This window comes from Aquila chrysaetos, chromosome 2, assembly GCF_900496995.4.
Source record: "Aquila chrysaetos chrysaetos chromosome 2, bAquChr1.4, whole genome shotgun sequence".
Taxonomy (NCBI): domain Eukaryota; kingdom Metazoa; phylum Chordata; class Aves; order Accipitriformes; family Accipitridae; genus Aquila; species Aquila chrysaetos.
The window spans coordinates 37,366,526-37,393,657 of NC_044005.1; the positions used below are offsets into that span (position 1 = coordinate 37,366,526).

A 27,132-nucleotide genomic window follows, 5' to 3' on the forward strand; every position below is an offset into this window, starting at 1 on the left:
CTGTTGGATCTATTTAATGAAGAGGGCATGATGCATAATCATGGAGGTTAATGAAAAGATTTGCTCACTCACTTTTCTCTGCAGCTAACTGCTGTTGTGAACCCCTGGTATTAAAACAAGCAAGATACAGGTATTACTTTTCCTACTAAGAACATCCTCTTATTAAGCAACACTTGCTTTTAAAAAAAAAAAAAAAAAAAAAAAACACACCACACAGCAAACAATTCTTATAGCATGTCACAATAGAACAAATTCAATCTAATTTATCTCCTGTTAATTTCTATGAGAATAAAAACATGTCATTAATGTAAGGGATCTAAATTTGCAGCTGATTTTCCTGCTGAAATTATCAATTCAGTTTCCAATACTATGCTTTATTTTTTTAGCTTTAATATATTGCACCTGAAGCTCCTAGCTTCAGTACAAAAGCTTCATAAACAAATGAGAAACATTCTATTATAAAGGTTTAAAAAACAAATTGTTAGATAAGGAAGTATGGGTAATTGAAAAATGGAGAATACAAAGAAAAGTTAAAAGGCCATTTCTGTATCAAAACTTATACTAAAAGATCAATTCACATGGCACAAATCCTCCCTCCTCCAATCAAAAGTTATTTGATAGGTGTATCTGTTCAAAAACAAGTGACACACTTTCACCTTCAGAAACTAGACAGTCACTGAAAGTCACTTGGTAATGAGACAGAGAATAAGCCAGCTATCAAAGTTATTCATACAATAATTTCAAACACTGAGAATTCAGTTTTCTTACTATTTACAACTAGAAAGACATTTGTTTGCATTATGATGGTTTCCACTAATTCATTACGCACCACTTATTTCTCTCCACACTTCATATCTATACTCCTGATCTATTTACAGGTTAAACTCTGTGTATCATTCATAAAGAGTTTGATTAATATATGCATAATTATTATTTCTAATCTTTCTCCACAAATCAGTCAATACTCTCTACATTCTATACAAGACTTACTTTTGCCATTTCTTGAATTCACATAATTCAAGTTCATTATTATTATTAGAATAATATAAGTTCAAGTTAAAGACATGCCTTTCTGAGGAAGTACCCTGAACCCATTATCACACCATACTTGAAGTTACTCTTATAAACATAGGCCACAATGCCTTCCTTTGTATACAATACCAAAAAGGTCACTATTCTTTTGCTGCTTTATTACACTAAAAATTCTTAGCTGCTTGTTGCTATCACTTTGAAGTCACTTTCCTCATTACTGCTTTCTAGCTTTGTCCCTAAAAATACTAGTAATAAAAACATTTGTCAGTATTTACATTGGATTTTATTTCCCCAATCAGTTATCTTAAACAAAAAATTAGTACAAGATATTGCATATGAGTGATAATTCTAGCAATAAACAACTCTAATTACTTTCCCAATTACACAGGTATACCTGTTAAATATATGATAAATCAAAAAACCTTTAAAATGTGTCATATTTATATGCAAACCTTCTCATCCCAATACACGAATCTTTGGATTTTTTTTTTTTTTTTAATAGAAAGAGCACTAACTGCAAAAGCCTGCATTGGCAAGAGCTTCTCTAATAAGAAGATTCTATGAAATTGAGAAAGTAATACACATGGCTTCAACAAAAAGGGCTAAGTCCTATAGACTGCTCCTCACAAGCCAGGAGCTTCCAGCACTCTCCTAATAAGTTTCTATTACACTTAAGCCAATAGCAGAGGACAGGCACAAAATGTTTGTTTTCTGCAGAATGAAGACTCCCTGCTGAGACACACCACTTTTCTTGAGATTTCTTTGAAGGAAAGCTTTGATTTACAGAAAAAAAAGCAGCTAGGAAGAAAAAAGGTCTGCTACAACCACATGTTCATGTTTGTATAAGCAGTTATCCAGTTTTAATCTTTTTCCATGAACATCCCAGAAAGTCAAACCATCCAGAACATTTAGAGTTACATAGTCTTCTTAGTAACAAATATTGTTTAGTGTTCCATACATACATATATATGTGCACACACCGCAGTATAATTACACTACTTTGCAATAAGGCATTAGAGAAAAGAAATTCACCCAGAAGAAAAATACATACCCTCTAACCAAAGACAGTCAGTAGTCCAGACAGAAAAGACTGTATGACCAAGACATGAACAGCAACTAGATCCCACAAGAGAAGAATGGGGAGCCCCCTGCACATCAGAAAATTAAGACAACCACATGAAGAATGTGGAGGTGCTCTTAAAAAAAGGGCAGTCAGAGGGCACACAAAGAGAGATTCTTAGTATGGAGGTGTGTTCAATTTTGACTGCTTTTTGCATTGGGGAAAAAACTGACTACATTATTTGGTTTACTCTTCAAGTTACAAAGGAAAAGAAAAAAAGAAAAAACGAAAAAAGCCTGTGAAGATATAGTACAAGTACTCTTGAAGGAATAATTTAAAAGTGTCTTTACTTCTACAAAGAAATTTCTTCTATGGAAGAAATTCAAATAAAGCTATTCTCTTCTAAATTTAATTAGCAGAGTAGAAAAATAAAAATGGGTCATATTAAGAAGTAGAGGAAAACATTTCTTACGAAGTCCACAAAGTCCAGTCGGTATCTTCAGTCTTTCAATGTCAACTTATAATGGGCTTCTTTTTTAGGTACTACCTGAATAGGTGAAACTAAAGGTAACACACTATTTAGTAAGCATATCTCCATAAATAAGTACTCTAGAAGCAAAAACTTGTAAAGAATGATCACTATCATGCAATATTATGTACCAATGTACACTTCTCAACATTTGTAAGCAGAACAGTGCCAAAATGAAGAGATAATGGGGGGCAGTGGAGGAATCAAACCCAAAACTAAATCAGACAAAAGAAAAAAGAACCAAAGAACCTACAACCCTGCTTCTTTCAGAATCAGAGGACTGTGTTAAAGATCAGAATTTATCACAAAGTATGTGGCCACGCCTCTTACATACACGCAGTCAGGTTATGTGATGACAATTACACTTGCCCTTCATAGTTACAAAAGTACATGCCCAGAAAGTGATTTCTAAGTCTAAGTCTCAACCTACTTCCCCTTTTTATGACGGGAGACCTCGACGACAGGGACATAGGCAAGTCTAAATGAAAACTCTCTTCACCACGGGCCTGAAACAAAGCACTAGGAAAAACAAAATTCATGGTGTTAGAAGCCATTAATCTAGATCAATGATGAGACTGTCATCTGCAAAAAGGAAGTTCCTAGTCCCCACATAATAATCTGTTTATGCATTTTGCATGAGAGAATCAAAGTCTGTACAAGCAGTGCTCAGAATGTTACCTTTTCTTCCAGAAGAGCATTCTGCCCATCACTAGGCTAGAGAAATATTGTCCTTCCAATTTATGCTGGTTTGGCCCTGAATTTTGTGTTCCTGGATTAATATCTTAATTTCACCACTGTAGAGATGATGCCCTTCCTCCTCTCAAATTTACAAAAAAATTACATAGGGGTTAGGTCATTCTCTTGTGTGAAGAAAAACGGAGACAAAGCTACTGAGATAAAATTCTTGAGGTTGAAGAAGGTAGAGGAGTACTCTAAGACAGATGCTAACTTCCTAGGTTGTGTTTCTGAAAGAAAATGGGCAAAATCTTGATCATGACTGGTAACGTGCTTTGTACTTACGGCTGCTTGGGTGTATTGGCATGCTCTGAGCATGTCTAGCAAACAGAGCCCATAGACAAAGGAATGCTCAGCCTGGTAATTAAAAAACAGACTTAGACATGAGATAGGCCACGAGATGCCCAACTCTGCCAAACTGGCAACCAATACGAACACTCAGTAGCAGAATGTTAGGTATCTACGTAATTTTTCCATCAAAAGTTTATATGCCCTCAGCTTTTCAGATTCTAATGAGAGAGAATATTTTAAGCAAAGATTTTCTGGAAAATCTTCCTAAGTGTTTTTTTTATACTAGCCTGCATTCTGCAGCATAGCTAAAAATATGCTGTGTAATTAGAGTATTTAGATCGATGAGACAAAACTTGCAAAGCTTTTCTCAAACCAACTTTGTTTGACTCTGTAAACAGGATTACAGCATTTCTGAAAAGAAAATTATTGCATTCATGCTAGAAATACTGCTGTTGTCACCTCAGGAAACTGTTTCTAGAAGCCAAAAATCCATCAGAAATACTTCTAGCTTTCAACTAAGTTTTGTCGTAAACCTCTGATTATCAGATTTATCACAGTATGCCAAGTTTGTGTTAATATATTAATTGTAATATCCATCTTATCTATTGATTTAATGGACTTTGTATAATCTTAGGAATCATACCAAAAATAACTTTTTTCTTTAATAGTATTGCCTTTTATAGGTGAATATACATGATGCTTATATAGCTTAAACTGAAATACATGAGATGTCAACACCAATATTACAAATATTTGTAATGAAAGTCACATCCTGCTAGGACATTTAAGATGTTTTTGGCTTAGGAGGCCCATGCGGCTGTCATGTAGTTTGGTGTAGTTTACAAGAGTATCAGCACCCTGTGCAACTGCTATGTGCTTTACATCCTCCACTTTTAGAGATGCTGTTTGATTACACATCCATCCTGGCCTAACAAGTTAAAGTGTCTCAAGAAAAGATTAAAGCTTTGCTACACAGTTTGTACATGCAGACATACAGACACACATGTATAAGACAAATTTACAGCCAAAAAATTTCTATGTTGACATTTATCACAGACTCTAAATTACATAATCATCACCCCCAAGGTGGAAAGATGCACTTAAATGCTACTTATCAAAAGATCAAGATGTTAATACTAACCCATAAAAGGATAAGCTACACATAAGTACATGTTGCAGAAGGTTTCCTCCACAGCAGCCCTGTTGTTTTTCTTCTCTCATTTTTGATGTGACATCTTAGGGCAAAGTAGAAACATAGCCTTCCCCTACAACACTCGCAGAGAAACAGAGGCTTTCCCCTGACTATTTCTCTTTAGTTTACAGGGTGCAAGCAGGCCAACAAAAACAAGGCTTCTTTCCTACAGAGATTAAAGAACAGTGCTAACTGGCAGCAAGGAATGAGGAACTCCTAAGTTTGCCAATAGAGATGTGTAACAACAAGTAAACACCTTCTCCTTGTCTCAAAAGGACATGCACACTTCAATGATGAAAATTTTATGCTGTGGACACCTGTACTAACCAGAGAAATTGTTAATCATTATTTTAATACCACCGCAGCTAGAAACCATAGTCATTGCATTGAACTGTGATGACAGATGTTGTACAGACACAGGAAGAGAAAGGAGAAAAGAAAATTGCAAACCAACCTGTAAGTATATCCATACAAAAGCTACATGTACACAGGTAGTCAAGTACAAGGAAGACACTGAAACTCCACTGATCGATACGCTTGACTGTCTTAAACCAGAAATACAATCCTCACCAATTCACTGAAAAGCGTTTTGAAAAGGCTTTAGGCATGAGGGAAGCAGAGCAATATGCAATTGTTTGAAAGTATAACTGGGTGATGCACTGTCCTGCTTTGAAGTCATGTATTTATCTCAACCATGAACTAAAGATGACAGGTTGAGAGAAAGGGGAGTGAAAGGAGTGAAAAAGGGCCTTGCAAGTGGATACACGCAACCTGGTTTAGACATGATGGTGAGAGAGGTCAGGGGCAGATAGATGGATGGCATAGTAAAAAAAGTACTAAGCAAATACAAGAACACTGTTATATCATATTTGCTGAGGTCAGAGAGGACAGAGGGTATGACAAAGGACATACTGAAAGAATAATGTAAGAGCATAGAAGCAAAGCAGTCTTCATGAATTCTGTCATCATCTAAGACAAAACATACTTCCAATATGAATCTGATGGTTTCAAATGCCATTTAAAAAGTAGTGCAGTTACAGTTAAATTTAAATCATGTTAGAGACACAAAACTGAATGAGATCAAACAATGACTATAAATAGCACTACATGAATTCAGAGATGGGTGGGTAGTCAAAGATGGTTTGTTTGTTATTTTAAGATAGCAAACACCATAATAATACATAGGAGAAAAAAAGATGAGAAATCTCAGCTCTACAGAAGATGAGATCAAATGCAAAACATTGGGAAAGAGAATGGGAACAAATATAGTGGGGGGGGGAAGACAAAAGGCTTCCTTTGTTCAAAATTAGCTGAGAGAAGTACAAGAAGGGAGATGCTTCTCAGTTTTCTCCTACACATTCTGGGGCAAACAATTAGCAGAGTTGTTGTCTTAACCGGAAACTCTACATTTTGGGAGAAGGAGGATCAGTACATTGAATTGACAGAGAATTTGATCATTCTTATCTAGAAACCCATTATGTTTAAAACAGGTCTCATTGCAGGTATCAAATTCCAGCAGTTGGCAATGTTACTTAGCATTATATGTATGTAGTTTAATTTTACCGGCTCAGGCATCTACATAAAAATTATCTTAACAATTTTCCATATAATCTAGAAGCATCATTACAGTTTTAACTGATTAATATTTTAATATAGTTTAGTATTTAAAAAATAACATTTATTAAAAATATTTAATTATATTAAGTCTTAATGCAATTTATAGTTTTCAAATTATTTATTATAAATACTTTTAGCAGCTGCTTCATTCTAGTCCACAGTACTGTGAAAAACAATCAATAAATAGGAAATTTATTTTAATCATATGGGTGAGATTATTTAAATTTTATCAGTCCTGCTATTAATCTTACTGCTCTCTTCATGTGTGTAGTAGCTGTTAAATGAAGAAAATAAGGTTTTCACAGTAATATTTTTTCCCAGGTGGAAATGCTACCACATTTCATTCTGAAATAATTTTGTACAATCACATAATGAGAACGAATTCTTGTAAAATTTGAATAAACAAGATCTGTTTGAAGCTTGGCAACAACCTGGCAAGCAACTTTAGGACCTGGTAGATCCTGCGTTATTCCTTCAGGAAGTAAGTGGTACATCTCAGCCTTATTTAGATAAGTTGTCCTTTTTCCCCGTATTTGGTACAATGAAATGTGTTATGGAAATGTTTTATTAAACGAGTTCTACTTTTAGGGATAAACATATGCTTATTCAGAAACCAGCCACTATATTATATTACGTGAACTGAAATAAAGATGTTTGCTATTTGTATGTTACTGCATAGGTATAGGAAGAACCTAGAAGGACTACCAATGCACAAAGTAAAGTAGTCAAAAAATATGGCTATGTTCCTGTGGTCAAAAGTATTAGCAATTAATTTCTGCAGACACTGTGATTGAAAAACATATTACAGGATTGTCTAGTTGACAAATTACTCTCCAAATATATGGTAGTACTTCATCTTCCCCTCTTCTTCCCTTTAAAGTGGAACAAAGGAATTACAGTAAATGTCAGGAAAAAATTATTCTCCTTTTCTGGAAGGTGCCTTATACAGACGCAGGATCAGGTACATCAAACTCAATCAGTTTCAGGGAAAAAGCTAGAATAAAATTATGTATAACAACAAACTCCCTCATCATCCTGATGCAGGGTAAACCATGAAATGGTTTGTGAGACTTTCTGCAGCACTAAACAATAATTAATTTTATCCTGAGGTTTCCTTCCCCATAGATATACATTATTCTACATCAAGAAGATAAGAATCATGCTTTTTGGAGTAAGCTCCTGCAGGTAACCAAAGCCCTTGACAGCATTTATATATTTACTATTTATGTATCTTTGTTCTGCACCATCCACACCAATTGCTCACCTTCCTGCAAAGTTAACCTATTCAGATTACAGAATATGTGTATTTTCATATTACATTATATAAAAAAGATCTCAATAATTAACAAACACGTACTGCATTTGGCCACCAAATTGCATACTTGGGAAAAAATAATTCCTAGAGATATACAGACATCTCGTGATAAATTTAAATTTAAGACTAGGCAAACTAGATTCAGCTTGTGGTTTAGAAGTACTTATTGCATATAATCAGACTTGGTTTTTTTAAAGTAGGTATCAATATCTCAGTCATGTTAAGGAATAACACTATACATGTGTGTATACACACAATTATATGCACATATATTCAATATGCATTCAAAATATTTTTGAATTCATATATTTAACCAAAACCCCAAAACAGGCATCTGTGGCTAGATTTTGGGAGGAAAGAATCAGCCTTCAGTGTGAGACATTTGAAATAAACATGCATATAGCCAGCAAAGGTGAAACTATCTTACTTAACAGCTTGCTTGGATGTGCATTTAAACCTACTGCCATGAAGAAAATTCTACACATCAAACATGCTGATGTGTAGCAAACTGAATTATCGCAAATGGCCAACCAGTAGAAGCCACAACTGAAAAATAACTACATTTATTATTCTTTCTATATAAAATTCTTTTCATTAATGCTCAGCAACACGCATTTGGCAGCTGAACATTTTTTTTGAAGCAGCAGTTAACAATGCAATTCACAAAACAAAGATAAGCTCAGTGGTTTCCAGGAAACTGAAAGATGAAAGAATGTGGAGAGAGTCAGCCATGGTTTCAAATGAAGAACAAGTGAACTAAGGTCAAACTAAAACCTAAAAGAAATTCAGCAAGGGCCCAGAAACCAGGGTACAGATACCTTTCAGTTGGATTGAAATTTCACAATGCATTTCAACAATGCATACAATACATTCTTTGGTATATTAATTCACTGGGGACAATTTTTTCAAAATAAAGGAGGAACTCAGATTCCAAAGCCCTTAGTTTCATTACTTCTAGGATAATACTTAGCAGCTTTTCTGGTTTTTGTATCAATTGTAAACTACATTAAAGTCATATCTTCCAGCCTGGTTTTGTGTGCTCAGTTCCAGACTTGGCTGAAACCATGAAGTCTCACAGCACACATGAGGTACAGTGTAGTAGAGGAATCCATAAATGTTAAAATTTCAGAAGACAGCACATACTAAATAGAGTGCTCCAGAAATATGATGAATGTATTCCTCCCCCTTGAAGAGAAGGTCAGAGTAAAGCTACCATTATACAAATCAAATTTGAATAATTAATTTTGCAGTAGTGGAAGAACTACAGCATTCTACCATACAGGAAAAAAAAAATATTAATAAGTTACCTTTATACCTACCGTAAGTTACTCCCTAACACACAGAGATAAATTCTGCTTAGTTAAACTATATGTAACTTCCACTTAAGAAACAAAACCAACCAAACAAAAGAAACAACAATAACAATAAGAAAATATTTTATCTGAGGGATCTTTTTGAAATACATTTTAAGAAGACATCTCTCGGACACTAAGTTTGTAAAATACTATATTTTAAAATTATAAAGCCCAGTATAACCACGCATTCAGAAATAACATTCCCAACTGCTGACAAATCACCTCCTCTACTCAGAGCACAGAATTTATTTTCAATTTTACGCAGCAAATTACAGTGGTTTAGGAAAGAGTAAAGAAGAAATTTAAATGCAATGTGAATTTTAAATAGACAATTTAATTAGCTAAGCTAGAAAAATAACTGAACATTAAAAGCTGCACACCTGGAATCTTGCCAAAAGTGAGAGGCAATCTCTCACAACCTGTATTTTATACCACAGAAATGACGTTTTCACCAGTAATAATATCCCCTAGAACCATGCCTAGGCATTCTTCCTCTAACATACAGTGAAGAGTGCCACCTATTGAATAACAAACAGTATTTCCAGAAATAATTAAATTATTCTGGAAACATGCCATCCACATACTCCCTCCCCTCAGCCCAAGCATTCAGTTTAGCTTTTCATCACATAGTTTCCTGGCAGAGAGCAGTTTTGCTACTAACATTGTTACAGAATTGATGGCCAAAATACTACTTTCTTATAGAAACAAGGCACCCAATCCACACTGCATAAGAGTTATCTGATTTTTAGACATTCCCACAGCAATAAGAAAAATTTTATTCAATTATCTATGTTGCATCAGAAGGTGATACCATGCTGTTTTGTCCAATCTTCTCTAGTAATAACCATATTTTCCAGAAATAAGATTAGAAGTTATCAAGGAACAAAACTAAAAAAACCCAGTATTTTCTGAAAGCTGTTCTTTGTTCACACAAAAAAGCGTGCATTTTCTATATATTTTACTTTACTGTTAGAAGGAAAAACCTACTTTCATTCAGACCTGAATACTTCTTTATTTACACTGGCAACCAAAGTATCTCGCAGAAGACCTAACACACAAATATTTCATATCCATATGCCGTCATCTCAGAGTTGTGCCACAGAGCAGCAATGGATAAGACAATACAGTATGTCCCCCTGAAGAAGCCTTACCAGGTGCTGCATAGCACACAGCAACGCTAGTCTGGCCACGAGTTACACATTGGTAGGGACGACATATTCTATGTTTAGAAACACTGTAAATGAACATTACAGTCTATCGATTTAGAGTTCTAAAAACACACAATCTAGCCAAGGAAAAATGTGTGGTATGTTGCAAGAGTCTGCATGTAATGCGATACCAAACAATACTGCTATAACCCAACCAAGACTTGGAACTGACCCATTTGTATACAAAACATCTGAATGAGTCAGCAGCCCCCTGCATTTCCCAGGCCTGCTGCAGACTATCACACAGTTCCCAGACGCACTTCCTCATATTGTGGGTGCCTCATGAACAAGGTCAGTAGTGACAAAAAGTGATATAAAGGTCAATGACTAGGAAAAGATGACAATGCGCAAACTTACTTTATCTGTTTACCCATTACCCTATTCAATATACTGAAGTTTCACAGAATTCCTCCAGTTATTTGCCTCCCATCTTTTAACTGTCTAACATAATAGAGCAGTGTATTGAAATGAAGGTCTACTATTGTTTTGGTACTGTGAACAGATAAGAGCTAAATATGCTGCCTTACTGTAGTGACACAAACACACAGAAGTGAACAGCCTCTAAAGCAATCACTGTCTCCTTGTCTGAAGTCCTTGTTCCCATATTCCATAAGTATGTAAAATTAACTGACATCAGGAAGAATGTGTCAATTAGCCTCTTTTTTCTTCCCCCAAACCAAAGACTGGACTGCATGTAGTTGTATCCAAATTAGCTTTCAACCTGCTAGAAGTCTAATCATACTGGCTGTGCAGTTCCAGCACTGCCAGCATAAACCCTGCATATGTGGATAGTGGCTGAAGTTCTTGCAACTGTAGTGACAGTGCTATCAGTAATTGAGATTATACCACTGAGGTTATGCTGCTACCTGAATCACAAAGCTTTTGATCTGCATTGGAGATCCCTCTTTGAGGGCGATAAAAGATAACTGGAACAGTATTTGTCCTAACTCTGATTATTGCAGAAGATAAGCCTACTGCTGACTAAAGACCTCTGCAAGCCAAAGGTAGACTACATGGATTTTTGGTCTGACACAACAAATTTATATATTAATGTTTTTATGACTACATGAAAAACACTAAAATCAGCTACACACAAGAAAAAAATCTACAATGCACAGCCATGAAAAATTACTATTTTTCCTTTAATGTAGCAATAATAAAGAAGATTACCACCTGAGAAATGCATAAAAAAATCCTGATCCTTTTCCTTGTAGAATCAAAAAAATCATCAGACTGGGGAAGGGATGTGAGGAGGTCTCTAGTCCAACCTGTTGTTCAAAGCAGCATCAGCTATGAGATCAGATCAAATGCCTTATGTATTTGTCCAGCCAGGTCTGCAAAATTTTCAAGAGCGGAGATTTCACAGTCTCTCCGTGCAACATGTTTCCCATTCTTAACTACCCTTGGAAGTTTGTTTTGTTTTTTTTTTTTCTTTAAGTCCAGCTGGAACCTCCCTGTTTCAGTTCATGAATATTGTCTCTTGTTCTCCCACCATGTAACTCAGTAAAGATACTACAGCTCTGTCTTCTCTGTAATGTCCTCTTTGCTATTAGAAAGCTACTGTTAGGTCCACCTGTTAAACAAACCAAGTCTCCTCAGTCTCACAGGTCAAGTGCTTTAGCCCCAAATCATCTCAGTGGCCCTCTGCTGAACTTGCTCAGCTGTGTCAACACCTTTCTTTACTGGGGAGTCCAAAACTGGATGCAACACTCTAGACACAATCTAATGAGTACCAGGCAAAGGGGAGTAATTACCTCCCTTAATCTATTGGCTATGCTCATGTTGATACAGCCAAGTACGCTGTTAACCTTCATCACTGCAGGGCACACTGCTGGCTCATGTGTAGTCTATTGTCCACAATGATGCCAGCCCCTTTTCAGCAGTGCTGTTCCCTGGCCAGCCAGGCTCCACCTTGCACCATTAGAGTTACTCCTCTCTAATGCAGAACTCCGCGTTTGTCCTTTACAAATTCCATACAGTTCCTGTCAGCCCACTCCTCCAGCCTAACTCCCAGTGAGTTGCTCTCCAGCTTAGAGAGCACACCTAGTCATTTCATCAAAGGTGGCTATCAGGTTGGTCAAGCATGACTTACGCTCTGTAAATCCATGCTCAATATTCCCAGTCACCACATTCTTCATTTGCACACCTCTTATGTCAATTACCTATACTGATGCCTCTTGCTAATGTACCAAAATACTTAGGGTTTCCTAGAAAAATCCAGCTTCACCAGGTTACCCATGCCAGCTGTCACTTCACCTCAGTCTCTCGTACACTACCATACTAATTTATCTTCTCCACATAGCACATTCTACGGAGAAACAAAAGCTTTCTCATCTCAAATCAGAAAAGTAACACTAAACAAAGATGTTAAAATCTTAAAAATATGCATATATATCCAGGTTTTAGCCGCTACTGCCAGCTCAGTAATGCAGTAATGCTTTTTTGAGTCTTCAGCAGTGTCATTCCTGACTTCACCTGAGCAAGGCAAACCTTCAGAGTTTTATACGAAGTTATTAAAAAAAAAAGGAAAGATATTTTATTCCTGTGCTCTTAAGATCTGTGAGAGATCCAATACAAAACAAATACCAACATTGGCTTTCAGGCCAAACAAATGACAACTGTATCATCTTAGGACTCTCCTTTTGTATTCACCTGTTTTTTAATGTTTTATGTATTTTCTTCCTAATTCTCTTCCGTATGGGCTGCTTTGTAGCTCTTTCAGCACAGATCAAACAGCACATTTACAATGTATAATTAAAAATGAGTAAAAAGATTCCTAATTCCTTGAGGTTCCCCATCTCTAGTTTTTGTAAATTTCCCTATTATAACTTGAGAGTAATGTAATAAATTATACTCACTGAAAGAGAAAAGAATAGCAACATATTACTTGAGAGAGGCACATAAGTTCTGGTTTGCACTCCTGGCTCTATGACTTAGAAATAAACGTAATTTCTGCCTACTAGGTTAACAATAGGATCCTCTTGGATTTCAAATTGCCTTTTCCCTACCTGCTTTTACTCAAAGTAGTAATAATGATGAGATGTGATGTCCTTATTCTAAAACAGTAATGATTTTTTTACTACCATTTTACTTACATGCTCCCATTTTAAAGGCCCTTGCACCTACGAAATTCACGTATTAATTGAAAATTAAGTTACAAAAATACACTAAATGAATTCAGCAAAACTAAATCACACAACTTGGTGTATACAACATTCCCACTAGACTTGGTCCTTCAAAGAACACTGAATTACATGAGCCACAAAAAATCCTTTTAGGATATATTTATATGTGATTGTTTATGCTATCCCCCTCTGGGAAGATAGGAGAGGAGAAGAGGAGATGGGAATAATTTCTTTCACTTTGAAAGACACTATGGTAATGGGAAACATGCATTACAACTGAAAAATATGTTTCCGAGATTAAGAAAAATTATTTGAGACTTCTGCTTGTATATTTCTTTGGTGATTCCTTCAGGAATTTACACAAAGTTGCAGAATTTGATTTTACTTTAAGACACATGGGATGATAAACTCCAAAGTTTTCAATCTGAGGGGAAAAAAATAGGACAAAAATGGAAGACTTACAAGGTTTCTCTCAAGGGATTTCAGCTGGTGATCTATTTCTTTGAGACGACTTTGTTGATCACGTTGTTCCTTGTTGTCTCGCAGAACCTTTTCACCTGGAACTGCTTCTAGGCTTCTGTTTGCATAAACCAGAGACTCCTGGCAAAAGGAAGAATAGGCAGAAATTAAACACATGACTTCATATTGCTTCAAAGCCAGACAAGGGTTCTTTGGATTTCTATCAGGAAAGCATTGAAATGTTTACTATAATGTGTCAATTTCAAATTTGGCAAATGCATAATTTTTGTTATGCACATTTTCAAATATAATAGCTAAACATCAGGCTGGACTTATTTCAATAAAAGAATTCTTCCCCTTCATATATTAATAGGAATTTCTTAGTCTGCAGAGCTAACACTTTGATGCTTAAATTCTAGTACAACAATAAAAATGCACTGAGAATTGGGGAGACTGAATGAGGGGTTCAAAGCTTGCTCCTATTATACTTGCTCATACTGGGATTCAGCTTGCTCATACTGGGATTAGAATTAGGCCAGAAGGGAAACAAAGAACTGAACTGAAATGACTGTAGGTTTTTGTTTACTTGATATCATGGTAAATGAGAAATAACCCTCTTTCTATAAGTTGGAGTTAGATGCACAACCATTATTAAAGATTTAGGTTACACACTCTCACATCCTTCACTAGCTTTGGATCAGATTCTTAAGTTTGTATCAGTCCTAAATACATTTGAGGTTCAATATTGCATGCAATTTAGATCATTAAGAATGACAAGTATTGGCAAAACAGCAAAGTTACGTTGTAACTGGGAAGAAAACCGGGCTTTCTCTTGCAAACCAAAGATCCTACAGAACAACCCAAGGAATTCAAATAATGGTAGAGGGGAAAAAAAACCCTGTTAGTCAATTCAACCCAAAGGGACATAAGCAGCCATTTAATAAAAACATATTCTATTCATTCTTATTTTCAGAAGCAGCTCAAGCAATCTTAATAAACACACACAAGGAAAAGAATTTCAAGTAGCGTGTCTAATTAGAAAGAAAAACAACCTTTGCAATTTAACATTCAACAGAAAATTTCTCAACTATAATATATAAAAAATTGTGAGCGTCTGTAAACAACTTTTTCTGAACATCAAACAAATCTATGAGTTCTGACGTTTAAACCAAACTATTAGTTGCCTGAAAATAAACTTATTTTAACACAGTACAAATCTTTGAACATATATTTACAATCAGCAATAGTTGGCAGTACCACATGCTAGTAATTTTTCCTATAACAGACAGAGATTTAAACCATACCATCTGTTAATGACTAGAATCTCTCCAAACTGGATTGAAGTTTAATGTGGGTCACTTAAAGCCAAATTCTTAATATTGAGTGTCTAAATCTAGGCCTCTAAATACTGAGAGAGGTTTTTTTAATTAAATATGATGCCCAGTGGCAAGAAATCTGCATGACTGACATCTATACAGAACATAAAAACCCAAAGGACTTATTTAAACTTGTGTTTAGTAATACATGAAACAAGGATATGACCTTTATACCTGCAATATAAATATAGAGCTGGCAAAGCAGCTCAAAGTATAACAACTGAGGCTCACTCTAGTAAGAAGAATTACTTTTACATGGCTTTGTTCTTCCACTGATTTTAATACAAGTGAAATTGTTCATGGAAAGGCAGAGAGGAAGATGATGGCATCATATTTTTTTTCTTTAAAAAAAAAAAAAAGTTACAGCTATTTCTGCAATCACATTTCTAAACCCAGTCTTTTGATCTGTGCATATATAGAGACATTGCCATGTGAGCAGTTAGTGCTCAGCATGGATCAAAGCTGCAGTTACGATTTGTTTTAAAAAGCAATGTTATGAGGACACCCATAAGAATATCCAACGAGTGGTACTGAGAAGTCACTAAATACTGTATTATACTTCCCAGTATTTTATTTGGGGGGTTATATGCATGGACTACTGGTTGATATTTTTATATGAACTCAGCCTTCAATGAAGAACAGAACTCAAACTGCCAACAGCATCTCTGAATATTATTGCTGCAATACCAGATAGATTTAAAAAGGTGACAGTGAGAGGAGTCATAAGATCAAAAAAGTTACTACTTGCAAATTTTTTACTGTCTTTTCCACACACACTTCTGAAGCAAAGCTTTATGCAGATCTCTGTCCTAGTCTTTCAAAGTTTCATGCATAAATGTTTCATTTTACAGACAGCTCAGCTGCTGCAAGCACTTATGAGCAACCCCTTCAAACTTTAGAAAAAACCTATGTATCATAAGTTATTTTTTCTTTTATCACACTCAGTATGATTTTAAGCCTGGTTGCTTCTCTAGTAATGCAATATTGTTCTATCAAAAGAAATTCTTAACTAGGATAAACATGACAACTTTATTCTCCATAAACTTTTCTTGAATACTGATCTCTGCCATGATACCTAATCAATTTTTATCAGTGTGCTGGATAAAACTTGAACTATGAACATTTACCAGAAAACAGAATTAAAAAGTACTTGTTTCAACATGTCTCCAACATCAACATCCACAACTGATATAATTCTATTTAGACGAGATGGTAAAAAAAAAAATTGTTACTATTTACTCTCTCTCTGATCAGCATAGTTTTGCACACTTCAATCACATTCCCTCTTACTCCTTTTTTCCAAACTGAAGAATGTCTCTGTGTAAGTCACTCCTTGCATAAAAGCCATTCTATACTTCTGAGCATTCTGGTAACCAGTTTTCCATTTTTTCTGTACTGGTTATGAGATCCAGGGACCACAACTGCACAATAGTCAACCTATATGGTGCACTACAGATGTGTACAGCAGCACAGTGATATTTTCTGTTTCATTCTGTATTCCTTTCACATTGTTCCTAATAATCTATTTGATATCTAACCACTATGGAACATTAAGCTGCTGCTTTCACTGAAGTGGTTTTTATAGTCTCATTTCTTTCATCCCTGAATAGTAACTCATCAGAACCATATGAGTAAAGTTAAGACTTTTCCCCACTTACTAATTTTTTTAATATTTTTCTCAAGATATCATGAAATAAGTGTAGGAAGTATTATACCACAGAAAACATTTTATTCTCAATCTTTCAAACGCTTCAAAACTTTTTATGTTTCAATTATATAGCATGTGTAGGTAGTGGAAGTCCACTTGAGATTAATAAAGATCTAAAAATCTTAAAGATAAGGTAGAAAATAAAACTGTTAAATATGTTACACAAGGGAAGATATAAGTACTTTGCAACAGCCACAGCTGTAACAATCATAATGCAAAACAGAAATATCCAGTATTTGAAATGGCAAAAATTACTTGTTGCACTCCTTTTTCTCCAAAATTTTATAAATAAATAAAAACAAAATCCCACCTAATGAAAGATATTAGTGTCATACAGTCTTGTTGAGCCACAAAACTGGCTGATCAGCTTATTAACCTGCTTCTAACCATGCCCTGAAATAGAGATAATAGAGATACCTGCCAAAATCATCTGTTTTGGTGAAGTACAGCCATGCAGTATATGCTATCAGAGTTCATTAACTGAAACATTAGTGTATATCTTCAGAATTTTTTGTCATTTTGAGTATTTATTTAGTTTTAAACTGTTAACCATAGTCTACTGCTGTAATTGAAAAATGGAATATTTTTCTGATAAAAGAAACCAAATCAGGTATGAAAGAACTCATCAAGGTAATACACAACATTAAAGTAATTATAAGACAATCAAGCAGACTGATACTATTGTTTCTTTAAACACTGTTTCCATTTCCTTTTATTTTCAGGTAGTTTTCCAGTTTTTCAAGCTGGTAACTGTACTCATCACACACAGTCTTACACTTCATATTCTTCATTCTACTATTTTCCTGTCTCTTCCAGGATTACCTTCAACTTAATTTGTTCTTCCCCCAAAATATGAAGTAAGACAGAAGCATTTTTAAATATTTAATAAAGTTGGCACCAGAACAAAGACATGTTTCGGAGAGAAATACAGTTCTGATGAGAAACATTTCCATGTAAAAGAGAACATTAGTCATGGAAAAGCATTCTGAATCCAGCTGGACTCATTGCACAAAAAGATGAATCTGTATGCTCCTCTGTAGCAGCTCAGCTATCGTACTGCAGGACAATTAAAGCCAGCTGTTACAGATTTCAGAGTCGGAGCATTGATCCTATATCGTGCCAAAGTGTCTACCAGTGGCAGAAAGCAGCTCTCCCGTTGAGCGAGCGGTGATCAAGTGTTTGCATTTTGAAAGTTATATTTAATGCAATTCTTGGAAGAAAACAATGTGCAGCTTTATGAGATGCAATTCTAAGCTAATTTTGGTTTAATTACTTCTAAAATTCTATATGAAAATCCAAGCACTACACGAACAATTTTTTGCAATGTTCCCCATCACTACTGCATTATATCCTACTCAACCACAACAGATGAAATCCACATCTCATGGAAATCAGAAAGAATTTCAGCACTGATTTTTAGAAGAATGATTAATGTCACTGAAATCAGCCTCTTCTCCAAAGGAAAGAACATCCATGTTCCAAATCAGACTTGTGTCCCATAACAACTAGATTCATTCAAAATAAATGCTGTACATTCAGGATTTTTTTTTAGCCCTCTCTTGGCACCTTAATTAAAAAAAACCCCAAACTTTAAAAAAAACAAACTCCTAAGAAATAAATATTGCAATGCATTCAAATTTGCATTCCATAGCATCTGTGCAAACATCTTTATCTAGCAATTAAGTTTGCAGAATTTACCTCAGTTATAGGAGAAGCAGTGATACAACCTAAACTGAAACTGAATAAAAGAGATCAATAGAAACTTACCTGAGACTTCAACAATACCAGATTATCACTATCAGTTTTGAATACTACAGACCCCCAGTCTCACCAACAAATATTTTGCCTCTCACAATGCTTAGAGAATATGTGTGAGGATGAATAAATACGGTCATTCCTGCATATTTAATTCACTCTATTAGTAAATTAAATGTGTTCCACTTCTAACTGGTTTTACAGAAGGTAGCAGCCTTCCAGTGCTGATAGCTAGTTTACTTCCTCATTTAGTTGCTGTGGTCAACTGAAGCAGCAATTGCAAATCTTGTCATTAAACACTTGAAATTAAACCCAACAAGGGGCAGACAACCACAACTCTTACTGCCTTTGTCTTGCATGTGTCATTCATGCTAACATATCACAAAGCAAGATCTTCTTTTAGCAAAAGCACCATTCAATTAATTTCTTCAGACCCTTTCTGGGTAGGTATCAGTTGCCTTTGATCAGGTTCCAAAAGACATTCAGTACAAAGAATTCTGATATTTCTCTGTGACCAACCTATTTTTCTGATATCAGAACTGATGCTTCAAGAATAATAACAAGTTTTTTGAAAAAGCAAATTCATTAAAACTTCCAGTTTATAACAATAGTAGGGGATATTGATTGTGATAAACAAGGCTGTTTTAAAAAGACCATGAGCAGCAATGAACTTAGAAGAACTACTTGTAAAAAAAAAAAAAAAACAAACAAAAAAAACCAAAACCAACAACAACAACAAAAAACCCCCACAATCTTTCTTTTGCCTTTTGACAGGAAGGTCTCTAAACTCAAAATAGTCATTAATTTCTCAGCTACTGCTGCATGTTACTTCCTGTTTTTTTGAAAAAGCAACTGTTAAAGGAATTTGAAAACAAAAGGTGTTGAGAATGAACTCACAGCTTAACCAAATTCAGAACTTGACCTGTTGTTATTGCTATGTATGAATTGAAGAGTGATTTTTTTACCTACTGAAACAAAAATAACCATAACACAGAACACAGGACTAAAGGCTAAACCTGGTATGAGGCTTCCACAGTAAGCAGTCAGGTTCCTGAAAGTCAAGATAACTATTTTCTCCTTCACTTACCATAAAAAAAAAAAAAGGCAGCTGAAATTCTATGTAAACAAGCCCAGTCGTGTCACAGTGCCAGGTACAATCAGACTGCACCTATCAAATCAGGCTCCATGAAGAACTTAACACTGGCTTGCCTAAAGTCTGGATCACTATGAAACCAAGGCAACCATTAGACACCCTGTCCTCTGCTGAGAGAAGCAGCTCTGGACAAGCAAAGAAGCAGGAATGAAGGCACCTACGGGAATTTGGAGTTAACAGGGAACAGACCTGAAAATCAAGACACTTCTGTAATTAGATAACTGCAGAGTGAGAGGGTTTGCTTTTATTATTTGTTCTGTTGGGTTTTTTTTAAATTAGTTTTGCATTTATACAATTACTGTCCTTCTAAATCCAGTTTTAAATAACTAAAGTCTCCGACTCACTTCAACTTATAAGTATTCTGTTTAGCTCTTTCTCTAAATTTATAAAACCACCTTTTAATAGTCCTATTCTTTGGTAGCTTTCCTTAAAATGACTCATATGTTTAAGTTTATCTGAACAACAACAACAACAAAGACAAATGGAATCCTGTGTTTCCCAGAACTACAATGTTTAAAAGCCCTTTATATGTTGCAAAATAAAGTTGAAGGGCAACTGCTTTTCACTAATGAAGGGTAATTTATGGAATTAGCTAACTCTTTTGGGTTGTTAAGTTTAATATTATTCAAAAAGGTAATGCATTACTCTTCAATAAGCATACACATAAATGCAAGTTTCTATTCAAATAATTCTGAGCTTTTACGTGAAAAGGAAGCAACAACAACCACTTGGACAAAAGTTCCCAAACAGAGTGTTCATTATCACAGGCAGTCACACTAACTTCAAGCTGATGTCTCATAACAGTGAACACAAGATCCAGCAATCATCGGCAAGCTCAGGTCCTGAAGTTACTGGGTGTAGGGAACACCGTTCGGAAGATCTCGCGATGTCACGGAAAGGTAGAAGGCTAGTCGTCGCCTCCCTATGACATATCAGTAATCCCACCTACCGTTGTTAGTATAAAAGGAATTAACTGCGCAATAAAGGACGGAGTTGGCACTCACACCATGTGTGTTATCTGTCTCTTCCCTGGTCCAGACCGATCAGTGATCTAATCGCGGCACCTTGATATGTAGCACTGCTACATAGTGGTGACCCCGACGTGATCGGCCGCACAGGCGACGATGGGGCTTGCGCAAGCGATTAAGGTATTAAAGGTGTTAGCTTATGAGGTGGGTGCCCGCGGTTCGATTAGGAGGGGCCCCACGGGCGAATGCATCCAATGGATGCTGCGCCGGGGGGACATTGAGTTTCCTAGATAAGTTTTGAGCCCCCCAAATTGGGGAGAGATTCGGGAGTCCTTGCTCCGATCCGAGCGCGGAGCTGCTGAACGATCGCAGAGTTGGGGGAAGGTGGAGCAGGTGGTCGCGGCGGGACGGGAGGCTGAGGCGTGCTGGCTGGCGGCGCGAGCTGCTGCGTCTGCGGGTGCAGCGTCGCCTCGGGAGCAGCGGGGACAGCGCCCTCGGGGACAGCGGGGACAGCGCCCTCGGGAACAGCGGGGACAGTGCCCTCGGGGACAGCGGGGACAGCGCCCTCGGGGACAGCGGGTCGGACTCGGACGGAGCGGGCGGCCGTGGAGCGGGGCTCGCAGAGTGGTCCGTCTTTGATCGCGGACATGGGCACGGAGGGTGCGGCGGAGACGGAGGTTTTTCCTGCAGAGGCGGCACCAGCAGGACCTGATGCGCCCCCCCCCCAGTATCCATGAGAGGAGTTGCGGCGGGTGCTTCGGCAGCTGATGGGGAGGGACGGTTTGCAACGCCTCAGGCACAGGCACAGGGCATACGCGGGCGTGACTTTACGGCACTTGCAACAACTGCCTTGGCCGCACTTGGGCGTCTCGCGGCCATGGATAGAGCGGACCCCCCTTGCGTGAAAGTTCCGCAGGGGATTGCCGAGAGGTTTACTGCCTTTTTAGATCGGCTTCAGCTTGCTGTGTAGGCGGCAAACCTCCCGGAGGCGGCTAAAGAGGCGATTGTGCTTGAATGTGCTAGGGCTCAAGCTAACCCACAGAGCGCAGCGCTTGTCTCTCATTTGCCAGCGGGTTCGTCCCTAGGTAACATGATACGCCATGTACTGGAGAGAGACCAACAACGGGAAGCGCGTCCGATAGTGGCGGCCTTGCAAGAACTTTTGCAGGCGGGTACAGCCTGATACTGCTTTTGAGGAGGCAGTCTGTAAGCAGGCCGCTAATGAGCAGGATTCTGATTCTGATAATAATTCTTTTGTATCAGGCAGGGTGGACTCTGAAAAAGAGCCGGAATTATATCCCTCATTACCTCCACCGCTGCCTCCCACGGCCGTCCCGCCGCTGCCTCCCGCGGCCTCTGCGCGGCCGGGACCGCTGCCGTGCCGCCGCCGGCCCCCGCCCCCCCACCCCAATCGCCTGGTACTCCCTCTCCAGGGTCTGCAGAACTTACAACGGAACCTGGCTTTGCTGCACTGCCTGTATCTACTTTTCCTGCTAATCCCTCTAACTCTGTGCCTCTGTCTAATCCATGACGATTCACTTAATAATTTGGGAAAAAATACACATAGTTTGATGCAATGCTGTCGAGGAAAAGCTCTACAGCAAGGAGATACCATGTTTACTTTTCCTGTTGTATGCACACCTGCCTCAAGAAATGCAAGAACCTCAAGAGTTAGAGTTCTTAGGATCAGTCATCATGAATCCCTGTGTGATGTTTAATTACACCCATAACACCACTCAAAAGGGTCAGAATGTAAATGCTATTTTGCCTGTATATAGAAATGCTACAGCTTGGTTTAACTATATCTATTCCAGAATATCACACTCTTTTTTCTATTCCAGCTGCTTTACCTACGCGGATGTTTTTAATTTGTGGAAATAGAGCGTGGGAGAGGAATTCCATTGAAACTTAACGGGAGGCCATGTAGCCTCGGACGACTTGCGTTACTAACACCCGATATCAATATGATTCACAGTAAAAGGCTCACGATAACTGACACAGGGTTAACTGGATGGCTAACAAGTTTGAGAATTATGGGATGGTTGAAAGATTTGCTTATACATAACTTAGTTATTTTAATTGTAATATTAGCAGTTGTAATGATTGTACTACGTATCATAAAATAGTTGAACGTATGATTGCAAAAGCATTTCATGTAACTTGGCTTGCATAAAAATAATTAAAAAAAAAAGAGAGAGAGAGAGGAAGAGACAGAAAGAAAAAAAAATTAATGAAAACAAACAGCTGGAGAGGGGGAAGAGAGATGCGGTTGCAGAACACACAGACATGGCAGCTGAAGAGTGAGAACATCTAAGACAAATAACCCTGCAGACACCAAGGTCAGTGCAGAAGGAGGGGGAGGAGATGCTCCAGGCACCGGAGCAGAGATTCCCCTGCAGCCCGTGGTGAAGACCATGGTGAGACGGGTCGTTCCCCTGCGGTCTATGGAGGTCCACACTGGAGCAGTGTGCTCCTGAAGGACTGCATGCTGTGGAGGGGACCCATGCTGAAGATCTTCGTGGAGGACTGTCTCCTGTGGGAGACATCCCACGCTGGAACAGGGGAAGAGTGCGATGAGTGCTGCCACTGAGGAGGATGAAGTGACAGAGATAATGTGTGATGAACTAACAGCAAAACCTCATTTCCCGTTCCCCTGTCCAGCTGTGGAGGAGAGAGTGATAGGATAGCTATGGTAGGTAACTGGTGTTCAGCCAGGATCAACCCATCACATAGACAAAATGCATTATAAAATAGAATGAAATTACATTGCAATTGGGAATTTCAAAAACAAGGACTCTGTGTAACTCCTTTACAAGGGAATGAAAGTGTATGTGATTGGAATTAGGTGAAGGCACATTTGCAAGGTGCATTTGCTACTAATATTGCAGGAGAGACCTAAGACCTTGCACAGATATTACAAGATCAAATGGGAAATATACGAAATTAGCAGAATAAGGTGTTTTTCAAAGAATTGTCTAATACTGTTGAATACTTAAATCCAAAAATATGATTTGAAGGTTTAAATTTGTGTATCTGAATTTATATTGCTATTGGAGAATTATTAATCATTTGTGTGTTTGCAGCAATCAGAATCACCTGAGGAGCAGTACGAGGATTGCATCAGTTCGAAGCTAGAGTCCTCGCTGCCTTCCTCGTGAATCTGATGTTCCTAAACAAAAAAGGGGGAGATGTGGGAGCAGCTCGGAACACCTGGCATTTGTTTTCAAGAGTGACCGTTAGAATTTGTTGTGCTGCATGTTTGCCAAGCCTTGAAGAACTAGTTTTACAAGGTCAGGTTGGAGGATGGCCTTGTGTAGGCCTGGGAAGATGTGGCTGAAGACAGTCACGAGTATGTCTATGGAATGTTTTTATCTTTAACTGTTCTGAGGACTGGCAAACATCCCAGCTGGGTCAGATATGCCCTCCTGTGCTAGTAGTATTGGCTGTGAGTCGTTAGTACTTTCTGGATCTTTGTTGAAACATATATAAGTTGGATTCTTTTGTGAAATAAAGGGAATCTTGCATGGAAAAAAAAAAAAAAAGGGAAATTGTGGGAGATTTCATAGAAAATGGGGGAACATTTCTTTGAGCCTGATTATTTAGAGTTAGCATAAGTAGCCCGCAGTCAACATGAGTGGACCGGAGTACGCTCCCTTTAAGCCACTACAGTATTTGCATGTTACCGTAGACACCTATAGTAAATATATTCTCACTACAGCGCACAGGAAGCAGAATAGCTTGGCGGTTGTACAACACTGGCGTGCTTGCATAGCCCAACTGGGGATTCCACGACAGATCAAGACGAATAATGGTACAGCTTATACTGCGGAAAAGGTGAAACGATTTTGTGCAATCTGGGGTATAGCCCTTGTACATGGCACACCTTATAACAGCACCGGCCAGACCATTGTAGAACGAGCACATCGAACCTTAAAGACCCTGCTAGATCGTCTTAGGGAGGGGGACCAGGCAGAGCCCTCCTGCTTACGGGATAATTCACCTGTTCTCCGTGCACAGCGTCTCCTGTTAACTGCGTTAACTTCATTAAATCAGACAATTCGGGGGGACCTGGACCAGATGACGGCGCAACGACATTTTACGGCTACGGAAGAGAAAGGCCCTGTTGGTCCGTGTGCGTGATCCCCAGACACGCCAATGGGACGGACCATTTGAGCTGCGTTGCCTCAGGCGGGGGTACGCCTGTGTACAGATACCTGAAGGGCTACTGAAATGGGTCCCTAGTCGCATGGTTCGTCCTGTCCTAACCTCATAGTGTTTTGAGTGTTTTTTCTTTACAGATTGCTGTTATCCTTTCCTGGCTTGTGATGTCTTGGGTATCTGCTACGAATTTCTGACGCTGGAGCAATTAATAAACAAGATAACAGAACTGCAGAAGCAAGAAGGCGCTGCAAGACCTTTATAGCAATTAAGAAAACTGTCATTTCGGCTTAGAACATTTAGCTGCGGGATGGGGACTTAGGAGTTGGTTTGTATCTTTGTTAAAAATCGGGGTTTCTTTTATTCTTGTGTATTTTATTAGGTATAATGTTGCTTTTACTGTGTTTAATTAATTGTGTTCATATATCTTGTAGGTCACCTTAGCCAACATAACAGGTCAAGATTCTCTGTGCACTGCAACCGCATCACAAAGCCCGTGAACCAATAGACAGGATGGCTATGACTCGTGCGGCACGTCTGGCCAGCGACCGCATGTGCCATAGGCTCCCTATGTTTCAACTGAGGCAAATTTTAGCACCCGCTGGCCACGTGTGCTGAAATCTGTTCCTCTGCAAATGTACAAATACCGGGATTTTCCGAAGAGCATCGGGCTGGTGTACAGCAAGGCCATCGTTGCCTCTGTGGGGACGCCCACGTAAAGCTGGCACCTACCGATTGCTGGGCTGAGTTCGCGGATGGTGGTGACTAGATCTGCTAATACTCTTCTAATAGAAAAAGGGAGGGGGAATTGTTGTGGGAACATATTTAGCTAACGGTCACAAGAGCATTCCAGACGCCTTTAGAAGGCCTTGAACAGAATAAACAAGAAGACAAAAATAAGAAAGATACCAATTAGAAAAACACAGGTGCATATTCCACGATAAAGAGAACTTGGCACAAACAACCTCAATTTGGCAGTTTATCTTGACCAATTAGACTGAGATAAGTCTCGTATGTTTAGTTAGTATGACCAATTATATTTTATGTTTATGCGCGTGTGCAGTGTTGATGCAGCCAATCATTGAGTGCAACTGGACGCGTGGACAGTGCATGAATAGTGTGTGTAACCAATGGGAGCTAGTTGGACATGAGGAGGGGGAGATGTAGGGAACACCGTTCGGAAGATCTCGCGATGTCACGGAAAGGTAGAAGGCTAGTCGTCGCCTCCCTATGACATATCAGTAATCCCACCTACCGTTGTTAGTATAAAAGGAATTAACTGCGCAATAAAGGACGGAGTTGGCACTCACACCATGTGTGTTATCTGTCTCTTCCCTGGTCCAGACCGATCAGTGATCTAATCGCGGCACCTTGATATGTAGCACTGCTACACTGGGCAACAACTGCATTTGAGTAAGCGATTACCCACTAGAGGGAGTTGCTGTTTCACACATTAAATCCCAGTTGGTAAATAATCAACGTCAAAATGTGACTCTTCTGGAACTGTCAGAGCAACAGAAAATACTACTATAGGTAAAACAAAACCTGAAGTTCAGGAAAAAGTCAATACAAAATAGGACATTAAAGTGCCTTTAGAAAAAGAAAAAAAAAAACACCACCCCACAGGTATTTTAACTGTTCAAAGAGATGTTTCTCATACACTGGTAACTGAAAACAGTTTTGCCGATATACACTCTTACAGAGCCTCTGATGCACCTGTTCTGGCTATAAACTGTAAATTTTACAAAAGCAAACAAGTTTTGTGCAAATCGGTGCAAAATAGGAATTATGGCATTTTTATCTTTTATTTCCCCCATTATATCAGGGGCAACATTACTGGGGCATGGGATAAATTGGAGTCTTCTATGCACAAAACTCAAACATTTCTCAAGGCTGAGACCCCAAACAGTCTTAATACTGCTGGCAATGGAAAAAGACAAAGGCCATTAAAAACAAGGGACATACAATTTCAATCAGTTTTCTAGAGTCATTAACATTGCTTATTGATAATTGCTTTATCTTTCCGATCATAAGCAAAGAGGCACTTTTGGAATCCTGAGATAAGAAGAAACCTAATTCTAATTCCCAAAGATGAA

At 38.0% G+C, this 27,132-nt stretch overlaps 1 protein-coding gene across 7 annotated transcripts in view; it reads right to left on the reverse strand.

Moving 5' to 3' along the window:
• Positions 1 to 27,132, reverse strand: part of FSIP1 (fibrous sheath interacting protein 1) — a 94,079-nt gene that overhangs the window by 44,407 nt on the left and 22,540 nt on the right. For all 7 annotated transcript variants that reach the window (XM_030043603.1, XM_030043596.2, XM_030043563.2 and 4 more), the window contains exon 11: positions 13,922 to 14,059. In XM_030043603.1, coding sequence (XP_029899463.1) covers positions 13,922 to 14,059 — 138 coding nt within the window. The remainder of the gene's footprint in view (positions 1 to 13,921; positions 14,060 to 27,132) is intronic.